The 25727-nt window shown below is 43.6% G+C and overlaps 1 protein-coding gene and 2 pseudogenes across 1 annotated transcript in view; 1 reads left to right on the forward strand and 2 right to left on the reverse strand.

The window, feature by feature from the left end:
* The window catches only part of Myo3b (myosin IIIB), a 453146-nt gene that overhangs the window by 140453 nt on the left and 286966 nt on the right, over positions 1-25727 (reverse strand). The window contains exon 30 of the mRNA XM_010606961.3: positions 17020-17122. Within this exon, the coding sequence (XP_010605263.1) occupies positions 17020-17122 (103 nt within the window). The remainder of the gene's footprint in view (positions 1-17019; positions 17123-25727) is intronic.
* On the reverse strand, positions 1024-1996 carry LOC104850159 (annotated as a pseudogene).
* Positions 1995-3393, forward strand: LOC104850158 (annotated as a pseudogene).

Raw genomic sequence — 25727 nt, forward strand, 5'->3', positions numbered from 1 at the left:
TGGACCTCAAAATAACTCCTGTCTCAGCAACCCAAGTGGTAGCATTATAGTCAGAGCCACAGTGCCTGTCATCCAGCTCCATTTTGTTATTCTTTACACTTGGTCACACAATCATATTTTGAATCATGAGTGACACCTGCAGCAATCAGATGAGATGAAGTCCATTATGGCTGGAGCTGCCTTGACTCCTACCCTAGCCTTTTACCTACCTTGAGTCTATGTACCCATATGAAGATATATACACTGTACCACACTCCAGGCTCTACCTTGGTGAAACTCTTTTGGAAATTCTAAACGTGACACCTATGAGATGGTCAACCAAACTCCTCCACAGCCTCCCAGACACCACGCTTTCATCTCACAAACACCATTACGTCTGTCTCCGATCTTTCCAGGCACTGAGAATACAGCGGTGCACAAGGAGCCCTTCCAGTCCTCTGCTGAGAACCCTGATTCTGATGGCAGACAGTAATTAAGGCAATGAGACAGAACAAAGCAACCTGAACAGGAGTTGCAAGCAGAGAAACAGAAAAAAGTGGGTAGAAAGCACTGAGGGCAGGGGAGCAATTTTAGCTTGAGTGGCTGAAATTAAGACATAAGCTGGATTGATGTCTTTCGAATATGTTTTCAAAGACCCTAAAGGGGAAAATGCTGTCCTGGGATGCAGAGGTCAGAGGAACTCTGTCAACATGCGCACAGGGTTAGCAGCGTGAGGCAGGCCGTGCTTTGTGCTATCCACACATGGACTCAGGAGATTCATTTCCAATCACCTGGGCTACACCTGCCAGATGAAATCCAAGATACTCAGCTGACTGTGAGTTTCAGCTAAGCGACAAATAATTCTTTAGTATAAGCAGTTTCAAACACTTCATGAGGCATATGTAGATAGAAAAGATTATTTATGTAAAATTCAAATCTAAGTAGCCAGCCTGTAGTTTTCCTTGCCAAGTGGAACAACTCTAACTTGGGCAAGCCAGCAACTCCACTCTTCATCGGCAAAACATAAAGAAAAATCTGCTTGAGCTAGAAGAAAATGATCACATTTTCTTTTAAGTTTTGTATTTTTTGTGGCAGGTAGTCATCACTTGCTCCAACAGCCATCTGAAGCTGATTGTTCAGGTTATTAAAAATCCCAAAGCTGTGTAAGTGTTCTCCTCCTTTCCAAAACCATGTGCATTTTCTCTCCATGAAATGGGACTGCCGCAAAGCCCTGCATTGACAATGTAACCCATGGAGCTGACTTCGGCTCATCAAAGTAGTGGCACAGTTGTTCCAGTAGAACACAGATCTTCTCCGGAGCTAGGAAACCAGTGACTGTGCACAAATAAACTTTTGCCACCACTGTGCTTGGCTGGGGACAGCAACAGGTTGATATGAAGTGATCAGGTTCATTATTTGGGTCTGCACCACAGAGGCACTCTGGGGCACCGCAGGACGCCTCCGGCTCTCCCAGGAGCTCTCCACTCTGCAGCACTGGGTATCGCAGATCTCCCATTGTGCTCCCTGCTACTCTGGGCTGCTGCTCTTGAATCTGGTATTTGGAAAAGTATGACATCGCTGCTGATTCTTCTGTTCCTGTCTGATGCCAAGACAAAACAAAATCAAATTTTAATGGCTTCTTTTCTTTCAAGGACCAAGATATTCTTTCATACTTCTTAGAATCCAGGTTCAAGGAGAAATCCAGCAAATCAACGCAAACAATAAATTCCATGATTTTCCTGCCAGAATACTGAGATGGACAACCTTGATGTCCAATTCCTTCATAAGTGCCTTTATCCAGTGATAAAATTATTTTCCCATTTGGTAGCAGTGCAACAGGATTATCTTCATCAATATTTGTACTGTATGTCAGTGCATAGCATGAATCTTTCTTCACAAAAGTGCTGATGAATTTGTGCGTAATTAATTCATGAAGAGGTAAGTTCTTCACAAAGTACTAGGGTCCCGACTGGGTAGGCTGTGCTGAAGCCAGAGCTGGATGGAATCCAGGCTCCATCAAGTCCACGCAAAAGCTCCGGAACAAGGACTACCAGGACTACAGCTCCCCTGATGCCAGCCCGGAGGAGAGCCCATTGGAGGGCCCGGGCAACTTCTCCCCCCAGTGCCTACCAGCATTTCAGGGAAAGCACCAGCACAACATGGTTCCAGACCTTGATCCACTTGTTAGAAGGCAACATTGGCACGGGACTCGAGGTTGCCTCTGGTGATGAAAAATGCAGCATCTCGCTGAGTGCCCTCAGCCTGCTGGAGATTGCATGGTGGCCGTGCGCTGCATGGGTATCCTGGTGAAGTATGCGCACCACTTCTGCCGCATACTGAACAAAGCCTTTGTGGACTATGGGGACACTGTGATGTATGGACAAGAAGCCAACCCCAGCCCATAGCTCCAGAACCATGCCCACTGGGGAAGGCGCATAGTGGACTTCTTCCTGATCGTCATTCAGCTGGGATTCTGCTGTGTCTATTTTGTGTTTCTAGCTGACAACTTAAAGCAGGTGATAGAAGCCACCAACAGGATCACTAACAACTGCTACTACAATGAGACAGTGATCCTAATGCCCACCATGGACGTGCATCTCTACATGCTCACCTTTCTGCCCTTCCTGGTGCTACTGGTATTCATCCGGAACCTCTGGGTCTTGTCCATCTTCTCCCTGCTGGCCAACGTCAGGATGCTGGTCAGCCTGATCACGATCTACTAATTCATAGTTCAGAAGATCCGCAACCCTAGCCACCTGCCCTTGGTGGAACCCTGGAGGACCTACCCTCTGTTCTTGGGCATGGCCATCTCTGCATTCAAAGGCATCAGAATGGTTCTGCCTCTTGAAAACAAAATGAAGGATCCCCAGAAATTCCTCCTCATCCTGTGCCTGGGGATGGCCATTGTCACTGTCCTCTACATCAGCCTGGGTTCCCTGGGATAGCTGCAATTCGGAGCTGGTATCCAAGGCAGCATCACTGTCAACCTGCCCAAGTGCTGGCTATACCAGTCAGTGAAGCTACTCTACTCCATTGGCATCTTCTTCACCTATGGGCTGCAGTTCTACATCCCAGCCAAGATCAATGACCCCTTCTTCATGTCCCAAGTCCTGAGCAGTGCAGGCTGCTGGTCAACCTATCCGTGTACACCACCATGGTGTGCCTGACATACGTGCTGGCCATCCTCGTCCCCCACCTGGACCTGGTCATCTCCCTGGTGGGCTCTGTGAGCAGTGCCCTGGACCTCATTTCCCACTGCTCCTGGAGATTGCCACCTACTCCTCCAAGGGCCTGTGCCAACTCACCATGCCCAAGGACGCCCTCATCAGTGTGCTGGGCCTCATGGGCTTCATAGTGGGTACTTATCAGGCCCTCACCGAGCTGACCCATGGCATTTTTAGGCAGAACATATAATTAAAATAATAGAATTTTAAAAGGAATGTGTGTGTGTGTGTGTATGGGTGTGTGTGTGTGTGTGCGCACACGCGTGCGTGCCTGCATGTAAAACTCAGTGGTACAGTGCTTACAAAGCCCTGGGTTTGGTCCCCAGCACAAGAGGGGGAAAGAGGAGGGGAAGAGAAGAGAGAAGAGAGGAATATGTGGGTCAGAAGTTAGAAATTAATCACAAACTTGATAAAGTGTTATACTTATTTTTTATGATTTCGCACTTCTGAAAGATAAATCCCTAACACAGAAATTTCAAAGGAGAATGATAATGATGAGGTATCCTAGAGGTTCCATTTCTGCGATCTCTGATGGGCTGAACTATATTTAAGTTATACTTTTGGTACTTTAAAGACTGAAGTAAGCCAGAGCATAGACTTGTGGAGAGAAAGGAAACCAGAGACCATTTACTACAGTTTTTTCATGCTGTCACTGGGGAAACTGAGGCCCAGAAGGGTGATGTGTCTTGCCTGAGTGAGCCAGAGACAGATGATCTAAACAGCCCAGTTCCTCCGGTGATGTTCTCTGCACTACCATGCCAGCACAGGATCACAGTGCACTGTCTTCCTCCTTTAATTCTGAAAGCAGTTTGGAGAAAGAGAAGCACTGACACGAAAGTGTGATGTGCACAGCCCTCGGGGATGGGGTGGGAAGAAGGGGGTGGGGATGATACAGCTTAGAGCGAAGAGCCTAAGGGCAGAGGGAGGTGACTAATGTCACAGCAGAGAAGCCTGAGAACAGACACCAACCAGGGCAAGGACAAGGTGGATGCATATTTAGGTGTGGATGGAGAAGGTTCTGGAATCAAAAGAGACCAACCAATAAATTGCTCTGTGTAAAGGACAGGAAGTGGGAATGACTTGAATATTTTTTCTAATTTTAAATTTTAATTTAATTCATGTTTATAACAAAGACACAAGAAAAACACAAGGAAGTCTGTATATTCCTCAGCAGCATCTCCAACTAGTAACATTTTATGTATTTGCTCTGTCCTCCCTCTCTGTCTTTCTGCATGTACCATATACACACAAAAACACAAGTTTTTCTGAATCATTTGAGATCCCTTTGAAAACCTGACACTCTTTTATCTCTAACATCCTTCAGTGTCTGTTTTTTAAAAGAAAGGGGATTCTCCTTACATAACCAGATGACACAATCAAGGAATTAACAGCATTAATACTATTATCCAATCTATGGATGGCATTCCGGTTTTGCAAATGTCTCGGTAATGTCTTCTGTCATAGAAGTTAGCCTGGATCAGACGTTGCAATCAAATGTTACTGTCATCATGTTCCTGTAGTCTCTTTATATCTGGGACTATTCCTCAGGCTTCCTCTGCATTTCATCTTGAAGCCCACAGGCCAGTTATTTTGCCAAAGACACCCCCGTTTGGGTTTCTGTGCTGCTTCCTTCTGATTAAGTTCAGGTCCTGTGCATTTGGCAGGAACCCTGCAGAAGAGATGTCCTTTCCTCAGTACAGAGCATCAGGAGCCACACGCTGTTGCTCCGTTACGGGCACTCCTGACTGATTGTCTGTAGTAAGTTTCTTACTGGGATTCACTCTAAAACCATGCAAATGCTGGCTTGTGACTTTCAACCTTCACCCATGAGCTTTAGCATTCATTCATGATTCTCATCTAACATAATTTCTATTTTGGCAACTGCCAAATGGTGATTTTCTGTTTCCATCATTTCAAACACATTTACTATTTCACATTTTAATTGCAAAGAAGAACTTTCTTCCCTCTTTTCTTCCATCCATGTGGATTTGTGAATTCTTCTTTTGTTCAATGGATTACACTCTTTTATCATCATTATTTACTTTGATGCTCAACATGTCCTGAATTTTTGGAATGATTTTTAAAAGTTGGAGGTAACAGACTCCAAACTAAATACTTCAGGAAAAATGCACAATGCACAATCATTTAAAGAAAGGTGGATGTGACAGTTACTCCTTAGAGACAACAACAACTGCTCCTCCTACTTACGAGTGCTTTTAATATGTTGGATGAAATGTTATGGACTTGCATACGATGTCGCATTTAACTTTCATGTCTTGTGCCATTTGATCTTCCATTTGAACATGTGAACACTGAGGCTCTGAGGAAACAAGTGGATTCAGGAAATACTTACCCCCAGAAGCAGGTCTAGTGGCCTCCAGGAGCCCTGCTCTCACCATCAGACCAACATACAACAGAAACCCGCAGGAAAAAACAAGGCTTTAGTAGCAGAGCTTCACTGGTCCTGAAGGTGGCTGGATCTTTTTCCCAACACATACAGGGCGATCTGAGCTCTTTATATTCTTAAAAATTTAGCATTTGGGAACTGTACAAGTCTGTCATCACTCCAAGGACTTCACTAACCTGCTTTATTTAAACTATCCAATCCCACCCAAATTCCAGTGAGGAAAGCAGAGGAAGATATCTGTGTTGGTGTCAACAGACCCAGATGCAGAAAGGCATAACTTGTTCACATCACCCAGGGAAGTTTTTTGTTGGGGAGCAGGTGGAGCTGGGGACTGAACCCAGGGTCTTTACACTAAGCTGAACCTCAGCTCATTTTTATTTTTCATTTTAAGACAAAGTCTTACTAAGTCACTCAGGCTGGGCTCAGACTTCTAATGCTCCTGCCTCCGCCTCCCAGAGGGCTGGAAATACAAGTCTGCACCACCATGCTTGGCTCTAGGGAAGCATTTGTGACTCACTCATGATTAAGACACACAAAAGCCACATTTGGGCAGAGGGGAAAACTAAGGAAGGGCAGAGCAGGGATTCTTAAGAAATTTACTACCTCCTCAAGGCTCTGGATCTCAGGCAAAGACAGGCTGCAGCACCCACTGTCCTCCCTGCAGGCTCACAAATGAGATCCTACCCCCCCACCCCGACAATACCACCCCGACTGTAACTGCACCACCACCACAGTAAACACCAAATTTCAAGTTCTGCAGGAATGAGCTTAGGTGAAAGAGGGTGCTTCATGTAAATAATTTAAATAACAGCCCTGCCTTCCAGGGGAAAGCATGGATCTGGGAATAGTTTCCTTACCCTCCCAGGAGGAACCAACTAAAAACTAAAAGACAACAAGGTGCTTCCTGCCAGTCAGTAAATCCAATCAGCAGAGAAGATGTCTCAACCTGGCACGGGGCAGTAAATGCCAGCCTGACTCCCTCCACCGGAGAGTGGCCATGTGGTTCTCAGAGCCAACAGCTGCCAGGCAGAGCCCTTCAGATTAACCCATAGGTGGTGTTGAACCACTTCCCATTAAGATATTTGCAAAGCAAACAAAAATGATAGCCCCACTCTGAGTCTGGGAGCTGGCCAGGAGCACTGGCTGTTCTTGTTGACACAAAGGCTCTCTGGGGAGTGCCACTCCTGCCTGCGTCTCCAGACTGTGTTGATCTTGGGCCATTAGAATCTTGGTATCTGGACTGTTTATTATCTAATTTCCCAGTCCCAGCAGTCATGAGTGGTCTCCTTTGCCAGAGCTCTCTATTGCTCTCTGTAGTCCCAACCTCCACCATTCAGATGAAGGGGACAGAACCAGTCCTCCCCGTTTTGCTATGGATCAAGGAGACCAGTTTGAGAGGATGCTGAGATGACCATGGAGAGACTATGATATTACTACTGTTAACAGCTTTGATGGCAAACACTTGGTCAGCCTGCTTCTAAGTGACTGGAAGACACTAGTGGAAAATATATGAGCATATCTGTGTCCTACAGGTAGGAGCCCATTGCTATTTCATTCACAAAATATACTTGGTACTGAAACAAATAGTTTTTTCTTTCTCATCTAGAGAAGAAAATGAAATAAAGTTAGAAAGGTTGAGGGAATGTACCGAGTTAATATTTTAATTTGTAAGATTATAATCTAGATATTTCTGTGTTAATTTTTTTGTTTCTTTTGTTTTGACTTTTTTTTGGGGGGGGTACTGGGGATTGAACTCAGGACCTTGTTCTTGCAAGGCAGGAGGCAGAACCACTGAGCTAAATACCAGGCCCTCTAAGTGTTGATAGTGAAATATTCTTCCACAAAATACATTTTTACACAAAGAAAAAAATGTTTCCCACAGTATTTTTCCATTTGACTAAGTTTTCTTTTCTCAAATCCTTCAAAATAGGTTTCGTATGTAAAAGTATTTGGAGCCAATATTCATTCTGAACCTAAAGACGGTAAAAGGTCTTGGTGAGGATACAAAGTAGGCATTCTTAATTTGCTGAATTTCTAGAATTTCCTACACTTGCAAAATGGGCAGTACAGAAAGGGGACAAGAGATAGAGAAGTGGTCAGAGAATTTACCAGATCTTGTCATTACTTGAAATTGCCTTTTGGAGACCAAAACTTTAGAATATAGGATATTAGCTGTATAGGGAGAGACACAAGAAGAAAGGAAGGAAGGAAGGAAGAAGAGAGCTAAAGAGAAATTGAGATTTCTTTAAAAATTTTTGTTGTGAAATTTTTTTCATATAAATGAGAAGAGTTACTTTTTATATTTTCTTTATTAATAACTACTCGTGTCACATTAAAATCAGAAAAAAACAGTGAAAGGGAAAAAAAGAAAAAGATTTATTATCACTTTAAATAACTGGTTTTTATAAGACAGAAGAGAACCAGCTGACATCTCAAATCACAAAATTAAAGAGCATTTTTAAGAATCTTAAACACTCATCATTAACTTTTAGATACTATTTACCCAAATAAAATTAAATGTGGTTGTATAGATGTACAAGCTCTCTGGAGACAAAGTGAGTCCAATCTTACAGGTCAACTTTGCAGAAGAGCTTTGCCAATTGCAAAAGAGTTTGGGATAAATTAATATAATCACAAAAGCTCATATTCATAGCAGGCCTCCTTGAAGGCCTTGGTGGGATGGAACTGACTTCAGCTATATGTGCTGGAAAATTTGAAATAGGTCCTTGTGCCAAGTCTCTGTCTGAGGCCTGGTGGCATAAAAATACTGCTTTGAAATGGGAATGGCGGGGGAGTGGGCAGGCTAGAAAGCCTGTCAAACATGTACTCCAACATCATTTCAGCTGAAGTACACCAAGTCCTCATTCTTAGCAACTGGTCTCTAACTCCAGGTAGTAACCACTGACAGCTACCTGCCAACAACTTCACACACACACACACACACACACACACACACACACATGCACACGCATGCACACACACAGCATTTTCCAAAGGTTGCTTTTGAGTTAGGAAGGTAGGGCCATTACAGAAAAATGATATAATAGAATCACTGGCTTCTTAAGAAAACTAGGTCCTAAATTTATGAAAAGCCTAACTAATATACTCAAATCATATTTTAAAAAGTAGAAAGCAATTCTTCAGGACAAAGGAACACATAATCATTCATCCACTCACCAATTACTTTATGTTATGTTTATAATGGTTGAGGATTCTAGATTCTAGGTTCTGTGAGTGACACAGACACGAGTGATAGTTTTAACTCTAGCATTTATTACTTCTCATGGGACAGAATAATAACACCTAACATTCTGGTCCACTTGATACAAGTCAGATCATCTTCCAAACGATTCTTACAGTTTGTTCTATGATGTAGGTACTACCACTGGAAACATGCTTGCCCAAGGTCTTTGAGCTCATGAGACACAGACCTGAGCCCAGAACAGAGACTCTAGCTCTGGAATCTTCACCTAAGCATATCCTATTCTTAGATGAGGCTCTTCACACAGAGGCAGGAACCATACTCAAATATTGGCAGTACCAGGCCTGAATCCAGCAGGCCACTGTGCAGGGACACACAGAATGTAGCTCCCCAACTTGCTCCAGCAGATTATTAATGGACACTCCAATTTCCCAGGACCTATCAGAATCTGAATTGTTGTATGAAGTATTTCTAAGCTCATACTTTTTTTTGTAGTGCTGGGGATTGAACTCAGGGCCTTGCACATGCCAGGCAAATGTTCTATGCCTGAGCCACATCCCTGGATTATGTTTATACTTTGGAAACCAAGAAGTTTTAAAAACATTCTATAGGCCAAGCACAATTCGTCTCTAGACCACATTCTACCCAAAGACTATAGCTTTGCATCTTTTGGCCTATGGAAAATATCCAAAATATTTTGCACCATTCTTAAGGCCTCCTAAATCTCAGCTTCGATCATCCTTGCCCCCTATTCTCCCTGCTCACCCTACTACATCCCACCTCTGCCTTCCTTACACAGCACCCCTCACCCTTCTGCCCCTGAAGCCCTGCACATCTTGCCACTAACTTACAGACTGTTCTGTCTCTCCTGCCTGGGATGCTCTCCTGCCCTAGTCTGCTTCAAGGCCACAATGCAGGAATTGCAATCTTGAGGGATGGGGAATACATTAAACAGGTAAAGCAAGGACTGGCCAGCAATTTCCATCCAGAAGAAATGGCACAAAGAGATGTACAGAAATCGGAAAACCAAAGACATGTTGAAAACCACCAAAAAGACCCAAGTATTTTCAAAGAGGCTCTGGACCTTGGAAACTGGTACTGTAAAGAGATTGCTGACATTCTTGACATACACAAATCTTTTAAAAGGGTCCTTTGCATAAGGATCGCTGGTGATTTAGGGTCTGTTGAAATAGTTCAGATAAATATTTATGTACAGCCATAAGCAAATCCACAAGGAAAAATATAACTCAAAACAGATTTTTTTTTTCCCCTTGAAGCTCTTTTCAGCTAGTGATAAGGTTTCTGGTCTCAAAATGATTTGAAAAATAAATGTGACTAATTAGTATCTTTAAAATCTAGAAAATCTAAGAAAGCTTTAATAATCAACTAAGTTCTGAAAGTTGCTGTCTCAGAGTGGGATAGTGGCATCCTAGCCACGTTGCAAGGACAAGGCTTGGGTCCAAAGTCAACCTTAGATTTACTACTGAGATAAAAGACAGGAACACAAAATATAAGTTGGTGCTGTGGTTAAAGGAGAGTTAACATCATTCAGATTTCTGAAATGCTGGAAACCTCAATGTTTATTTTCATCTACACTTTTACAGCTAAACTATAGAGGTATTGGCCCTTCCTATGAAGTCAGTCTTATAAGATCCTATTAAATACTAATATCACTACTAGTATTTGTTTTGCCACAGTAAATAATTCATTTCCAATTTTTTTTTTTAACAATGTTGGTCTTTGCACTCTGCTACATCCCCAGCACTCCCTTCTACCTTTGTTTGTTCTTTTAAATTTTGAGGCCGTTGGTCAGGCAGGGCTTGAACTTAAGATCTTCCTGCCTCAGACTGCCAGAGTGCTGGGACTATAGCTAAGTGCCACCATGCTTGGCTCACTCATTTCTTTATTGTACACTTATTAAAGTCTGCACCTTTGCTATCTCCTTTGCACAGATTACCTTTAAACATCCCATTATTCCCTTTTTGCAGTCCAGGACACTAAGATTCAGAAAATGAAAGGAACTTGCTAATATCTCACAGCCCATAAGTAGCTAAGATTCAAACCCAGGTCTGTCACCAAAGCCTACGTTTTTCTACTGAAATGAGCTAACACACAGCATCTTCCACATTGTAAGCATCTCATAAAAGAAGGCTATGCTGCCATTTTCCCTCTGGTTCCCTACGAGGTCTTCCAATGACATCAGTGCACTAACTGGGCCACAGTGGTAGGACATTTGCTGAGGACTCCTCCTGTTCCATTATCTTAGCACTGCCACATACTTCTGCAATCACTCCCCACACAGACTATGTGTCAAGCTATGTGGCAATCTGCACTTCACAGCTCACATGCAAATCTGGCCGGCAGTCAGCCGCTGACTGGGAGACTGCTTCTCTGGCTCATCAATTCTGAGGTCAGCCCAACTGGCTCCAAGCCGTGGAACCACAAGGGTGACACACAGGAGAAATATGTGCTCATTTTTCCCTCCCAGGAGGTGCCAGCTCTCCTGCGCTGCCTGAGTCAGAAGGTCCCCCGTCACCCAGAGGCTGATCCCTCACAGAAGTGGCCCACAATGAAGTAGCTTCTCTGGGGTGTGTTCCAAGCTGCCCCGCGGAAACATCTGCACCAGCATTATCAATCGCAGGCCTCCTTCCTGTGTGCTCCTTTTACATGACAACAGACTGGCTGTGCTAAAGAAAAAGCCCTGCAAGAGCTTTGCCATATGAAGGACAAATTAAATTAAGGGCATAATCCTCACCATTGTACCTATCAGCATTAAAAAGGAGGATTACCATTGAGGGAACAAAGTCCCACCACCTAAAAAGACTGCTCCCACTCTGTCGCAGGCTGCCTTCTGCTGACCACCCCAGGCTGGGTTCTCCCCAGCCAGTCATGCGCACAAGCACCTTTCCTAGGAGTCTGCAGGCTTTCTCCCAGGAACAGGGTGCTGGAATGTTCTCCATCAGTCACAGGGTGACAGTTTTATGTCAGTCAAGGTGTATTCCTTAGCCAGCTGTAATCTAAGATTTAAGCAATCACAATTACAGAGACAACATGGGTGCACCAGAAAAAGCCCTGGACTATCATTTGGAGCCCTGCCCCTAGAGAGTTAGTAGAAGATACCAGTTAAAGGTATGGGTTCTAGCCAGGTAAGGTGTACATGCATGTGATTCCAGTGCTCTGGGAGGCTAAGGCAAGAGGACAGAAAATTTTTACCTGAGCCTGGGCAACATAGCGACTTAGAGAGATCTATGTTAAAATTTAAGGTCCTGGGTTCAATCCACAGTACTGGGGGTAAAACAAAGTAAGGGTGCTAGAGCAGAAGGCCTGTGTTCAAATCCTGACTATGTCACTTTACTAAATGACATAAGCAAGTTATCTGTAATCTCTAAATATCAGTAGTATAAAATGTGTGTCTCTTCCACAGACTGGCTAGTTTAATGCATGTAATACACTTGACACAGTGCACGGGAAGATGTTAGAGAATACCAAACTAGCTGTTGTTGTCACTGTTGGAGACAAAAAGATGTGGATTCAAACCCCAGCCTGCCATTCATCTCTGTGTAACACTGAGTGATCCCATGACTTCCAGACTAGCCAGTAAGGGCCAGCACTATGTAAATCTGCCCAGCACATTGGTATCCACCCCCGGTGCTGGGAATCAAGCCCAAGGCTTTGAACACGCTAGGCAAGCACTCTATTCACTGAGCTATGTCCCAGCAACCCAGCATGAGGTTCTGAACTAACATTCGGAAGCTACTTGTATTAGTCTTCACCAGATCCAGTTTACTCATCTGTAACATGGAGACAGTACAAAAAAGAAAAAAAAAATCCTGGTATTTGAAGTAGAAGAGACCATGTATGGGAAAGCCTGGCCTCGCAGAAAGTGTTGGGTGAGTTGGAGTGGTGACCTCGATACTTCTGTTGGTCTTCTCAGCAGTGTTTCTGGTCACATCTGGGTCTTCCGTGTGAACTCTTCCCTTCAGTTTGCCTTCCTGTTATCTTTCCCTGATACCTATCTACTGCATCACTGCCCCTGAGGACCCTAAGGCACACATCATTGGTTGCTTCTTCAGTCCCTTCCTCCCTTGCCTACTTTCTCCTGTAGAATCTTAAATGCTAATGTGCACTTTCCCTGCCCCCACTGCAGCTCCCCTGCAGAGCCACCTCTGCAAATTCTAGTCAATAGCATGCAAGGCAAGTCTCCTGAAGGACTCCCAGAAAGTCTGGAGAGAAACCCCAGAGAAGAAGCCCTGTCCCAGCCTGCTCTTCCTTTCCACTTCAGACCCTGACATGGGAGGAAGGGATGCTTAGTGTTGCTTCAGTCATCTGTGGTCCTAAGTAGGGCCACTGCCAATATGCTAAGACTTGCAACTCTTAGAAAGAGGCCTGTGTCCTTGATGGTATCCCTGACTGGCTGACCTCTTGTCCCAAGGGATCCTTGAATCTTTTGGTTGGAGGTCTACTGCTTGGCACTGAGAACGTCATCACCAGACATCATCTGTCTTCTTTTTCTACCGTCCGCCTGGCCTCTCTGTCCATATCGAAGAATTCCCTTCTATCGACTCTTGTATTGAACATTGAGTGGGCAACTAAACACAAGGGATAAAAGGGCCCCAGCTTCTGGAATACGGATGCCACAACAAGGTCTGATTAATTATGCTGGATCTTCTTATTGCTGCCACCACTCAAGGACTACACAAGAAGAACATTTCTTTCATTAAAATCTAGGTTCTGAGGAGTGGCCTTGGAAGTCATCCCCATAAATTCAGCAAGTATATATATCCTGCTATGTATATTAGCTATAAGAAAAAATAAATCAGACCCAGTCCTCGTCCGTGAGAAGCTAACTTCCTAGAATGTGGTCGTCCACAACACCTGACAAACTTCGAAGCTGGAGTTGATAAACCAAAGTGTGGTCTAAGGACCCAGTCTGTGCATTGTTACCACCCACAATGCCACAAGGAGCTTGTGCTAGGGTATAAATCATCACTGTTGAGTTCAGCTTGTTTGTTTGCTTGTTTATTGATAAAGAAAGCAGTGTGGGCTGATTTACATCAGGAACAAGTTCATTACCTCGTTGTGAAACAGCACCTTTGCAACTGGACTATGGTTGAAGGAATGCTAAGAGATTAAGGCCTTCAGAAGAGGCCATGAAGATGTATCTGAATGAAAAGGTAAGAGTTGAACAAAAAGAAGAAATGGGCAGAAAAAAGAAGAAAATGGCAGGTGCATCGGCAGAAGAACAAGTCTGGTTCCAGTTAGCCATGGGGTGGGTATAAGGACAAGTTGGAGGTGAGCGCCAAAGACAAACTGAAACAGGAAGGGAGAGGTGTGGCATAGCAGATTTTAGCCTAAAATGGGAAGCCATTAAAGTTATTTGAACAAATAAGAATAAGCTGTAGGTCAATTGATGGGGTGTCAGAAATGAAAGCTGGTCTGGTAAGAGAAGAGAAGGAGCAAGAAAGAGGTCATCGCAGGTCTGGAACTTAAAAAGTGGCTGGAGATGGGCTTAAGTAAGAGATTGGCATCAACAATGACAGTGCTGGATTTCAAGGCCAGAGTGGCAAGGTCTGGTGGAGATGCTTTCATGGGGGATTTTCTGCTGAGGCCTGGGATGTAAATCAGGAACACATGTCCAGCAGGCATTGGGTGTGGGGGTGTGGAGCTCAGAACAGGGATCGGGGACTTCAGCTTGTGCAGCTGAGAGCCGGCATCAGTGAGATGACAGCACTCAGGCTAAGTAGGGAAGGAGGGCAGTCCAGCACAAGGAGAACAGCCTGCCTCCCTATGGTGGGTAGCAGAGAAGGAGGATGGAGCCAGAGAAAACAGAGACTAAGTATATGTTTGGGGGGGAACCTGAAGAAAACAATTCAAGGAAGTGTGGCCCATGCTGCTGAACACCACAAAGACTCTGGTGAAGACGAGGTGACTGGGATCTGAGCTTCCTGAGGTCAGGCTTAGGGATCCAGCGAAGGCAATGATTACAGGGTTAAGTCAGGAGGGACTGGTTTGGTAAGCAACGAGGCAGCAGACCAAAATGCTGGTCTGAGGAAGTCTGCTGGTAAAAGCAGGAAGAGGTAGGGGGTAGGCTAAGGCAGGCTTCTGTTATGATGGGGCCTGGAGAAAGCTAAAGGGGAACACACAGCAGGGTGGGAAGGATGGGAGAGCAAGATGTGTACTATAGGGGCTCAGCAAATGACACTTGGAATCTGTCACTCTAGATTTTAACTTGGAAGCACCTCAGAGGCAGCAAATGCAGGAAGGGCTTTCTCTGAACTCTTATCTACCAGCAGACCAGATCCACCAAAGAGGAGCGCAACAACCTTCAATCTTCTTACTGAAATTTCATTAACTAAGGAAGATTAAAGTCATACCACAGAGGAAGAGACTGAGAATCAAACAACACACCTGGAGCCCAGAGGAATTTTGTCCCAGGCCAGTGTCTATTTTTCTAGCTCATTCTTTCTCTAAAATTCCCTTCTGATAAAATTGTATATGCCCTCCTCCTCTCTCTCCCCTAGGAAGACAATATCTAAGCCTCAGGTATCGAGCCCCAGAGTTTCATATTTTGGGTGGTTCTTGCACACAAGTACTGTTAATACATTTGTATGCCTTCTCTCCTATTAATGTACTGTCCATTTATTTTCAGCAAACTCAATTATCAAACCTTTCAAGGAAAACTGAGTTTCCCCTCACAGTGCCCACTGTGGGGCTGGAACACTATGCAAGAAAGTCTTGTGATCCAAAAGATGGTAACAAGGGAAGAAAGGTCAATGAAGATAAGAGGTGCAGGCCGGGGATTTAGCTCAGCGGTTCGGTGGCCTGCCTTGCAAGCGCAAGGACCCGAGTTCAATCCCCGGTACAAAAAAAAAAAAAGATAAGAGGTGCAAGGTTCAGAGAACGGCCCTGGGAAGGGTTCAGATATTCTCAGTAAAGTTAGTCAGTACTGAGATTGAATCAGGCTGAGGCTCATTTTCCAAGTTGGATCACTGATTTGCCCAAAGTCAAACAGCTGGAAGATGTTAGCACTAGGACCAAAACCAAAATCTTATACCTGGGAAACTGAGTGATCTTTCTGCCAGATCAGAAATTCTAAACTTTGTTATTCTAAGGGGAGGTATTAGTTCTCCTTAAGAATGCTTCAATAAACTATTTGGGATTTTTGGGCAAGTAACATAAAGTAGTCTACTTCAAAGGTTGTCCAGCAACAGTCTAAGAGAGAAGTTTTCAGAATTTAATTTTTCAAATCTCAAAAATACTAAGAAGTCTTAAACAATTGGAAAAAAATTTAAATCAAGACTACCTTTCTTTTCAGGTAAAAAGATGCAAAGAACTCTTTAATATAAAACCTGCTTCTTTCTTCAAATGCTTGACTAAACTTTTAATGACATTGCCACAATCAACCTGAGGCAAAATACAAAAGGCAGAGCTGCTTCATCCTGTTAGACTGTGCCTTTTCCGTCGTCCACCCCTTCCCACAGCTGTGTCCTCCTCCTGGTGTACAAGTGACAGGGTCTGGGCGACTGTTCCGACAGAAGGCAGAAGTCTTTCCTAAAGAGCAGGGCTTGGTGTCATGGCCTGAGCCCACATTTAGCCAATCACAGTCCTTAAAGCAGCTCAGGTGACCACTGAAAATAGTACATTTTGGACCCAACAGACTTTGCTTCACTGCCTTTGATTTATATTTAACACAACTTGTAGGAAAGCAGGAAATTATACTCCCTTTTGGCTTTGGCTTGAATACAGAGTTTCTCAGCCTCAGGACTATAGGTATTTCAGGCTGGACACTTCTTTGCTTCAAGGACATCATGGCATGTTTTTGGGGACACTTAAGAGCATCACTTGTTTCTGGCCGCTACACTCTAGTAGTATAACCCTTTCCCCCCAAACCTGTGACCACCACAAATATCTTCAGACGTTTGCCAAATGTCTGGTGGGACAGGAGGAACGGTCTCCAGTTGAGAACCACAGTGAGGCCAAGTACAGGCTTTACCATGAGAAGAACTCAAGAAGGAGAACAGAGTTCAGGATGCTATTGTACAGTAAAGATGCGGTGATCGCCTCCATATTGGGAGAATCTCATGGGAGACACTTTTGGCTCCATCCTTGACAACTCATCAAAATTACACAGTGGTGGAAGCACTGCACTGTCCACTGTAAGGCAGCACTTGAGTTTACAACAGAGAATTTGTGCGAGTGAGACTCACCGATTTTTCTCAGTGACAGCAGGAAAGGTGCTTGAAGTTTCAGCATGGCCATTGTTGGCTTCAGTTTCTGGGCAGGTTTTCTGGTCAGTAGAGGCTTTCAGAACTGAGGAAAAACAAACAAGTACTTAAGAATCTCAGGACAGGTTCTAAAGTGGATACAGTCCGGTTCTTTGCACTCTGCAGCGCCTCTTTTCCGGCCTTGACGTTGCTCCCTGATCATCTGCAGTCCTCTAGCTATGGCCTTAAAACTCATCTGTTCTGGGACTCCATCGCTGGGTCTCAACCAGAAAACTGGACAAAATAACTCATTCTTATAGGAGAACAAGAGCAGATTGCAATAGGTAGATGAGCACCAGGTTAGATTACTAGACCACTTCTAGACCTGGCTGGGACGTGTAGACAGTGGGTTGAGGAACAAACTGTCACATGAGTAGAATTAACTGGAAAGGGGAAAACATTCAAAGAGTAATCAGCTTCTGCCCTGTTATTGAGAAGTTTCCTGATATGTTTCTCAAGAGTGAAGTCAATAAACAGAATTGCTTTTTTCCTGTGACCATAGCAGCCATGACTAATGAATCATGGTCCTCTTTTCTATGAAACCTTAATTCATATTCAGATTCCTCAACATAACACTTCACAACAGTGGTTCTCAAAGTGTGGGCCCCCAACTACCAGTATCAGAATCATCCAGAAACTTATTAGAAATGCACATTCTTGAGACCCACCACACACCTACTGTGACAGAAACCCTGGCGATGGGCCTGGAAATTTATATTCAACAAATTCTCCAGGTAAGCCTGATCCAGATAAAAGATCCTTCACCTTGGCCACACATGAGAATCACCAAGGAAGATTTGAAACATGCCTGATCCCAGCACTTAGAGATTGTGAAATCCCCAGGGGTGAGGTGGGGGGTGGCATTATTAAAACCTCCCCAAATGATTTTAATATATGGTCAGGGATGAGATCACAGTCCTAATCAAATGGGGCGGGAAAGATATCCATACCTATTCACCATCCTTATGTTAGATAAAAAAGAAGCAGCTAAGCCAAAATTCAGCCAACAAAGGGCATCAATAAACTTGGCAATTCTAAAATATTATGGAAGAAATGAAATGTTAGAACTTTAGGTTATAATGACAGAACACATAATGTAACAGATACAGAATATAGGAAAAGAAATACAGAAGTCAATTGTTTTTGTGTTGTCTGTTCTAGAAAAAGTATGCTCTGATTTTAGATTGCTAGTTTGATTTCTGACATGTAAATATCTCTGTGAAGGAGAAATGTAATTCTTTTGGCTATTAGTGGTAGATAAAACCATCTGTTGTTACAGATAGTTTTACAGATACCTGTTTTATACATAGTTACTGCTATAACTGCCACAAGGACACAGAGAAAAAAATAAATGAAACATTATTTGAGTTTTATTATTGCACAAAAAGCGTTATAGCCATGAGAAGAGGTGGCACACACCTGTAATCTCAACTACCAGGGAGACTAAAACAGGAAGATCACAAGTTTAAGACCAGCCTAGGCAACTTATTGAGATCTTGTCTCAAAATAAAGTAAAAAGAGCGAGTAGAGTGCTGGCTGCCCTGGGTTCTATCCACAGTACCAAAACAAAAAAATTTAAACAGGTTTATAATCAAATAACAAAAGAAGAAGAAAAATAAGAAGAGGAAGAAGAGGAAGAAGAAGAAGAACAAGATGAAGAAGAAGAAGAGGAAGAGGAGGAGGAGGAGGGAGGAGGAGGAAGAAGAGGAGGAAGAAGAGGAGGAGGAGGAAGAAGAGGAGGAAGAAGAGGTGGAGGAGGAAGAAGAGGAAGAGGAGGAGGAAGAAGAGGAAGAGGAGGAGGAAGAAGAGGAGGAGGAGGAAGAGGAAGAAGAAGAGCAGAAGTTAAAACTTAGGGCCACAGCCTTTCAGAATATCACAAGCTGATTCCCTCCCTCGGCTGATTAACTTGAGTTAGAGCATCAGACAAGTTGTCTACTTCTTGAAAACGAGTTGCCACAAGCTCACCTATCATACTGTCATAAGCAAAATAAAAGCAATAATTGACAAAAACAAACAAACAAAAGAACCCACTCTAAGGATGGAAGTATATTTGTTTCCTTATTGAGAAAGAAAACTGCCATAACTAATTTTGTCGTTGCTGTTGCTTTGAAACCAGTCTCACTATGTAGTTTACACTGTCCTTGAACTCACTATGTAGCCCAGGTTGGCCTTGAACTCAGCAGCCTTCCTGCTTTTGCCTCCCGAGTGCTGGGATTACAGGTGTGCACCACCAGGCCCAGCTAGCCATAACTAATTTTTAACCTTGTCTTCTGGCCAATTCATCAGAACCTAAATGGTACTGCTTATGTGGAGGGCTGGAATTGCACAGATTTTGAGATCTTCAAGGAAAAAACGGAACAATGGTAATTTAGTAGAGCTCCAAAAATATGAGGAAAACCAGAGAGGACCACAGAACCCATTTTGGTTTGAGACTCTCCTTACAAAAGTGCACAATCATAGCGCCGGAGATTTAGCTCAGTGTTCCATGGCCTGCCTCACAAGCGCAAGGACCTGAGTTCAATCCCTGGTATCAAAAAAAAAAAAAAAAAAAAAAAAAAAAAAGTGCACAATCAAAACCAAAGTGACAGGGAGCCCCAAGATTTTACTGGGAGCTTAGTGATTGCCCTGAGTTACTTTGCATAGGTTTCCAATAAAAACACATAGAATTTCTGTTCATGTAACTGAAGAGAGAACTTATTCCATGTTTCTCATTCATTTACACTTCAGTCATCAAAATATTGATTTTAAGAGTTATTTGAAGTTTAAAACCAAACAGAAAACTTACAGAATATTCTTAATAAAGCTTAGAAGAAGTCTGTGCCCAACTTCGCCTGAAGAGCAGAGAAAGGGATTTGGATCAGACTAAAGAGATAAATTTAAGTAATTTAAGATTACAATCCATTGAGTTCAAAGCAGGATCCAAAATTGCCAAGCACTTTTAAGCATCCTGGTTACAGCTGGAATCACTTTGGCATGTCTCTGGTGAGTTAATCACTGATCACGGACATTAGAAAGATGGAGATATGGATAACAAACAAAGGGAGAAATAAAGTTACTCATCTGGGTGAATGGGTTGGGTTCAAGGATTTAGACCAGTGACATGGCTGAAAAATAAAATGCTGAACTTGAATAGCAGAGATGTTCGTAAAATGCTGTACTTGGGGGACAGGGAGGTGTGTGCAATTGTGGTGACAGAGGCTTCCCTGCAACTGATCACTCAGAAGGTCTCTAAGGGTTTCTGGTTTAATGAAGTAAAGCAATAACAGAGTTCACTGGAGGAGCCAAGTCTTTCCAAAGTCAGATTGAGCTCTACAAGCCATTCATAGTTTCTAGAAAAATTGAATTGAGTCTTCACCAGAACATTTTGAAATAAGATGGAAAGCATTTGACCCTCAGGGGAAACAAGAAGAAAGCACATGTGGCAAAGTCCTTTGGAGCTACCCACAAATCAGGGATCAGGCACAGAGGACAGAGTGGCAAGATCTGCAGTGAACCACAGAATGTGCTACCCATGTAAGAACAAACACAAAGCATCTGCTAGGAGCCAGAGAACTCCAAGCAGCTAAAGGAGAACAGCACAGAACAGATGCTTCCTCCGGAGCTCCAGGAGAAGCCATCCTTGCTTACACCTTGATTTTGGATTCTACCTTCCAAAACTGTTGAGAGAATAAATTTCTGTTGTTTTAAGCTACAAAGTTCACGGTAATTTGTTATGGCTTCCCTGGAAAATTGATCCAGAGGCTGGGGACGGCAAGACAGGTGCTAAGGATGAAATCACTGGAAGAAAGAAGAAGAGATCAGGTATATGCATTCACCTTGATTTGACTGTGGGGGTCAGGGGAGTTAGGAAGACGAGATAAGAAAAAATCCTTTCTTTTTTATTTAACAAACAAGTGTATGGATTATTGTGTTCCATGCATTGTCCTAAGTCCTTTACAAAAATTAACTCATGGCTGGCTGAGATGGAACTTGCTTGCCTATAATCCCAGCTATTCAGCAGGCTGAGTCAGACAAATTTGATGGCAGCCTGGGCAATTTAAAAAATAAAATAAAATAAGTATTTTTTAATAAAAATTTAAAAGGGGCTGGGATAGAGTTGCTCTCTTCCTGGATTCAAGCCCCAGTACTGGAGGAAAAAAAATTAAGTGATTTAATCTTCATAGTAACTCTAAAAGGTAGAGATTACTGAGATTTATTCCCATTTTATAGGTGGGGAAAATGAGGCAAAGGGAGATTAAATGACTTGACCAGAGTCACACAGCTGAAGAATGGCGGGGCCAGGGTCTGGACCCAAACAGTTTTGTCCTCAAATCTGAATTGCTAAATATTATAGGGTGCAGCCCCATTTCCTTAAACATTTAAAAATTATAATCCCTACTCTTTCTCTTCCCCACCCCCTTACATATGGAAGCAAAAATTTAGACCTTCCCACACTTTTTAGGCGCTTAGGGCTCCCTAGGAACCCACAAATCAGAGGCTGCGGGCAGTGCTTCTGGCCTGGCTTGGTGTTTGGTGACTCACCCAGGGGACAGACCCAAGCACTGTCTCAGCAGGGACACAGTCTTGGTAGGTTTCCTAGTGATGACCTAGGCTGGGTAAATGCATCTGCCCTCCTAATGTATCTGGCAAAGGTTGCCCAACATACCTGGCAGGGAAGGCACACACAGATGAGACACAGGCCCTGCCTGCACCTCCTGGCCACTGCGGGCCACTTTCCAAAGAGTGATTTCTGGCTGGAGTGACAGCTAGTCAGCAGCTATCCTAACAGAACTGCAAAGGGCAATGTGGGGGAGGTCCAACAGGCAAACAGCACCAAAAGCAGCACAGAAAAGTGGACTTCTTCCCTTAAAGAATAGGATCTTGTGGACACACTGTTTTTTCCCTGCACCACACCAAAAATCCTGGCTTCCATCTCCAACACTCAAAACCAGTGTAGTGATTTCAGGAGTACGACAGCATTTTTCACTTTGACTCTCCGGTGCTTAACTCCAGTCATCAACCCAGTTAAACTTTGACAGGGTTCAAAGTCTTGCCTGGTAATTACTTTCTCCAACTTGGAAGCTAAGAGGAGACATTTTCCCCTTTCCTAGAAGTCAGTGTCTCGCCTGTTCTGCTGTATGGTTGTTTGGGGGAAGTCCCCTTCCCTCTGAACTTCTAGGGTCTGTTACTCCGTTTTCTTTATTCTCATTCAATATTCAATTACATTTATTTTGTGTAACTTATGCACTGCCCACTTTCAAAGGAGATTGAAGGCAGCTTTACAGAGCACGGGCTTCCTGTGGCTGGGTCTTTGGTCCACTCAGTGCCCACCTGTAGTGTGGGGCAAGAGTGGCAGCTGTACACATTTGGTGGAAAAACAATGTTGTTTTGGTGACCACCCCAAAGCATCTTGCAGAATGTTCTGCACAAACAAAATGTTGAAAAAATGTTTACGGAAAACAACAGCAGATCAGGAGTTGGGAGGTCTTGATTATAGGAAACTTCTGAGTTTCCATCTGTGAAATGAAGTAGAATTTCTAGCCTACTTGTTAGGATTAGAAAATAAGGTAAAATAAAGTGTTTTGCATAAGCTGTAAATTGCTGTGCAAAAGTATAAGATATTAGGAAAATAATACATTAGGAGCAAATCAAGAAACTCCTACCTCTAGGATCTTTTCCACGTGGGTGTGTGAGGCTGGGGGTTGAGCCCGCATCCTCACAGGTGTTAGGCAAGCAGCCTGGCACTGGGCTGCTTCTCCAGCTTTTAGGGTCATTCTTGCCCAGAGAGCTCTAGTTTTCTATACAGGAAAGTTATCTGCTTTCCTATAACATTTTCTTAGAAAGACCAAGCTCTGAATGTTCATTGAAGCTTTATTCACAACCACCAAGAAGAGGAATAAATAAGTCAGATGTCCTCCTACTGGTACACAGATAAAAGTGTGATACAGCCACAGCTGGGCTTCTGCGCAGTAATGACAAGGGAAGACTAGTGACGGCGGTGCAGCGCAGATAAATCCCAAAAGGATGGTGCTGAGCAACAGGAGCCAGACTCAGAGACCCACATACTATGTGACTCCATTTAGCGAACACTCTGGAAAAGGCAAAGCTACAGGGACAGCAGGGACAGAAAACCCATCAGTGGTCATCAGGAGCTGATGGTGAGGGTGGAGGGACAGCAAAATGACCAAGAGGAAACTTTTCGCAAATGTCCTTTTTCTCAGTTGCAGAGAGGACAACCTGATTGATTTTGAACCCATCCTATCAAACTGTTCAAAGTGTATACCTTAATCAGCCTCACTTTTAAGAAGTTACTAGAATTTGAAAAAAATAAAAACATAAAGGCTCCTTCTCCAACCAGACCTATTTCTGGGAAGCAGGTCCTACTCTGCTCCTCACACACCAGGAGAAGAGTGTGTGAGACGATCACTCACTGCTGATGAGGGAACCTTCAAATCCATTCGCATCACCGACTGTGGCTGGTTTTGACACTAAGCACTTGGCTCAAAGTCTGTGAAATTAGCAGGCTCTGGTTGCTGGTACATTTCAACCGTCACAACTTTATTGATGAGAATGGCTACCAGCTGTCACCCTTGCCTTCGCCTCTGTCCTTGGCGATTCAGACTTCATGGCCACGGTGAATCAAACCAGGCTTCTGCTACGGTGGGTCATGTTGGGGTTTGAACTCCTGGCCAACTGGCTGTAGCTCAGCTGTTATGCTGCCAATCACCCGTCACTGCGGGTTAAACCTGAGAGGCGCGCAGGCCGCTTCCAACCCTTCAGACATCTGAAAGGCAACTTGCTTTCCACACCAGCAGGCAACAAATCTGGGGGATGTTTCGCTCCTAGACTGTAGAATTTCTGGCTTTGTGGAAAGGGCATAAGGAGAAGACTTGCTATCGTTCAAAAGGGCCTCACACCAGCGAGAGGGCAAATACTCTGTCAGCAGCACATCACCTAAGGTCAGCAGCTTTGAAGCTCTTGGAAAAATGGATCCACATGAATGAACCAAGCTCTCAGCACCATGGGGCCCAACTCTTTGCAAAAACACAGACGAAAAAAAAAAACACTGGAAATTTTTCAGATGTCACTGTTGCATTCTAATTTTTCCCTGTTAGTTAAGCAGGACATATGTTAAGACTTAGAAAGGTGTTTTTTTTTTTTTTAATAAAGATTTTATTGTAACTGTATTTGAGATTTGACAGGTACCATTTTTCTCTGAAAGTAAGAAAAATAGTCTCATCTTTTTGAAGTGCCAACATTATTAGGCTCACTTTAGAAAAGGATTTTTTTTCTTGTTCTTCTTTCTTTAATCCAGCACAGAGGATTGAACCCAGGGCCTTGTGTATGATAGGCAAGAGTTCCACCACTACACTAGATCTCCAGCACGTTTTAGAATTTCATTTCTTAAAACAAAAATTTAATTTCTCGATAAGTTGCCCAGGGTGGCCTTGAACTTGCGATTTTCTTGCCTCCATCTCCTAAGCCTACAGGCTTGCTACAAGAGTATTTAAGAGATGTCCCCCTACCTACTCTGTGAAGTTCACATTTAGGCAGGGGCTAGAGATGGAACAGTTACTGAGTATCTGCCATGTTCCAGGTGTGGTGCAGTAAGCTCAACATATAATGTATTACCTTCACAACAGTCCTCAGAACTAGGCCTTCATGACTCTCATTTTACAGCTGCTCAGACTTAAGTTCAAGAGTTAGGTTTTTGTTTTTTTTCCAACTACATGGCAAACGGTGGCCCTGCCAGGATTTAAAATACATTATTTTGACTCCAAGTTTCATGTTTAGGACTTCACAGCTTGCACTGTACCTTGTGCCCACCAGCCATGCCCATGATGGGAAGAGATGGCAGAACACAGTCTCCTAGACAGAGTCCAGAGGGAGGAAAGCTCTGAAATCGCTGCTTACACTCACAGGACACAGCAGGGGAAAATTCATCGAAACTCTCTGGATGTCTGTCTTTCTTAAGGGAAAAAAAGAAGCCTGACTTTCTATTTGCAGAATAGAAAAAAAAAGTTTGATCATTTTTGCCATGACACAAGTAATTTTTTTTCCTGTATGAGGGATCAAACTCAGGACCTAGCACTTGCAAGGCAGGCGTGGCACCACTGAGCAAAATTGCTAGCCCAGCACAAGTAATTTTTTCACTAGTGTTTCTTTACTATTGTGTGTTTACAGCCTAAAGAACTAACAAAAATTGTAAGATTCTATGTGAAAAAAATTGAAAAAGACAGCACAAAGGCAGCTTTAGTACTGTACCAGTTGTCAGGAGGTGGCCATGTCCAACATGGAGGCGCACTTCCTCGCTGCACTGGATTAGGGTGTTCCCTATGAAGTCCAGAGAGGAGGAAGCAGATTCCAAACTGCAGAGGTTCTCCCCAGGAGTGCAGTTTTAATCTCGAGTACTGAGGGAACAAGTGTGGCACTGAAGTTTTGTCTTAAGCACATGTCCCTCCATGTGGGATACACAGCACATAGTCCTCAAGCCCATAGTGACTGCAGCTTTCTATCCTCTGTGCATTAGGCAGGTAGAAGGCACCCTGCTCTCTAGCTTATTTCATCCTAAACCATCGCTGCAATCAATGATGCAAGCAATCATTGCATTCCACAACAAAGGACATTCTCTTCACTCCAAGCCAAGCCATGATAAGAATCCTACTGTTTGT

The sequence above is a fragment of the Fukomys damarensis genome, unplaced genomic scaffold (genome assembly GCF_012274545.1).
Source record: "Fukomys damarensis isolate Sample0158 unplaced genomic scaffold, DMR_v1.0_HiC HiC_scaffold_26, whole genome shotgun sequence".
In the NCBI taxonomy this organism is placed as follows: Eukaryota; Metazoa; Chordata; class Mammalia; order Rodentia; family Bathyergidae; genus Fukomys; species Fukomys damarensis.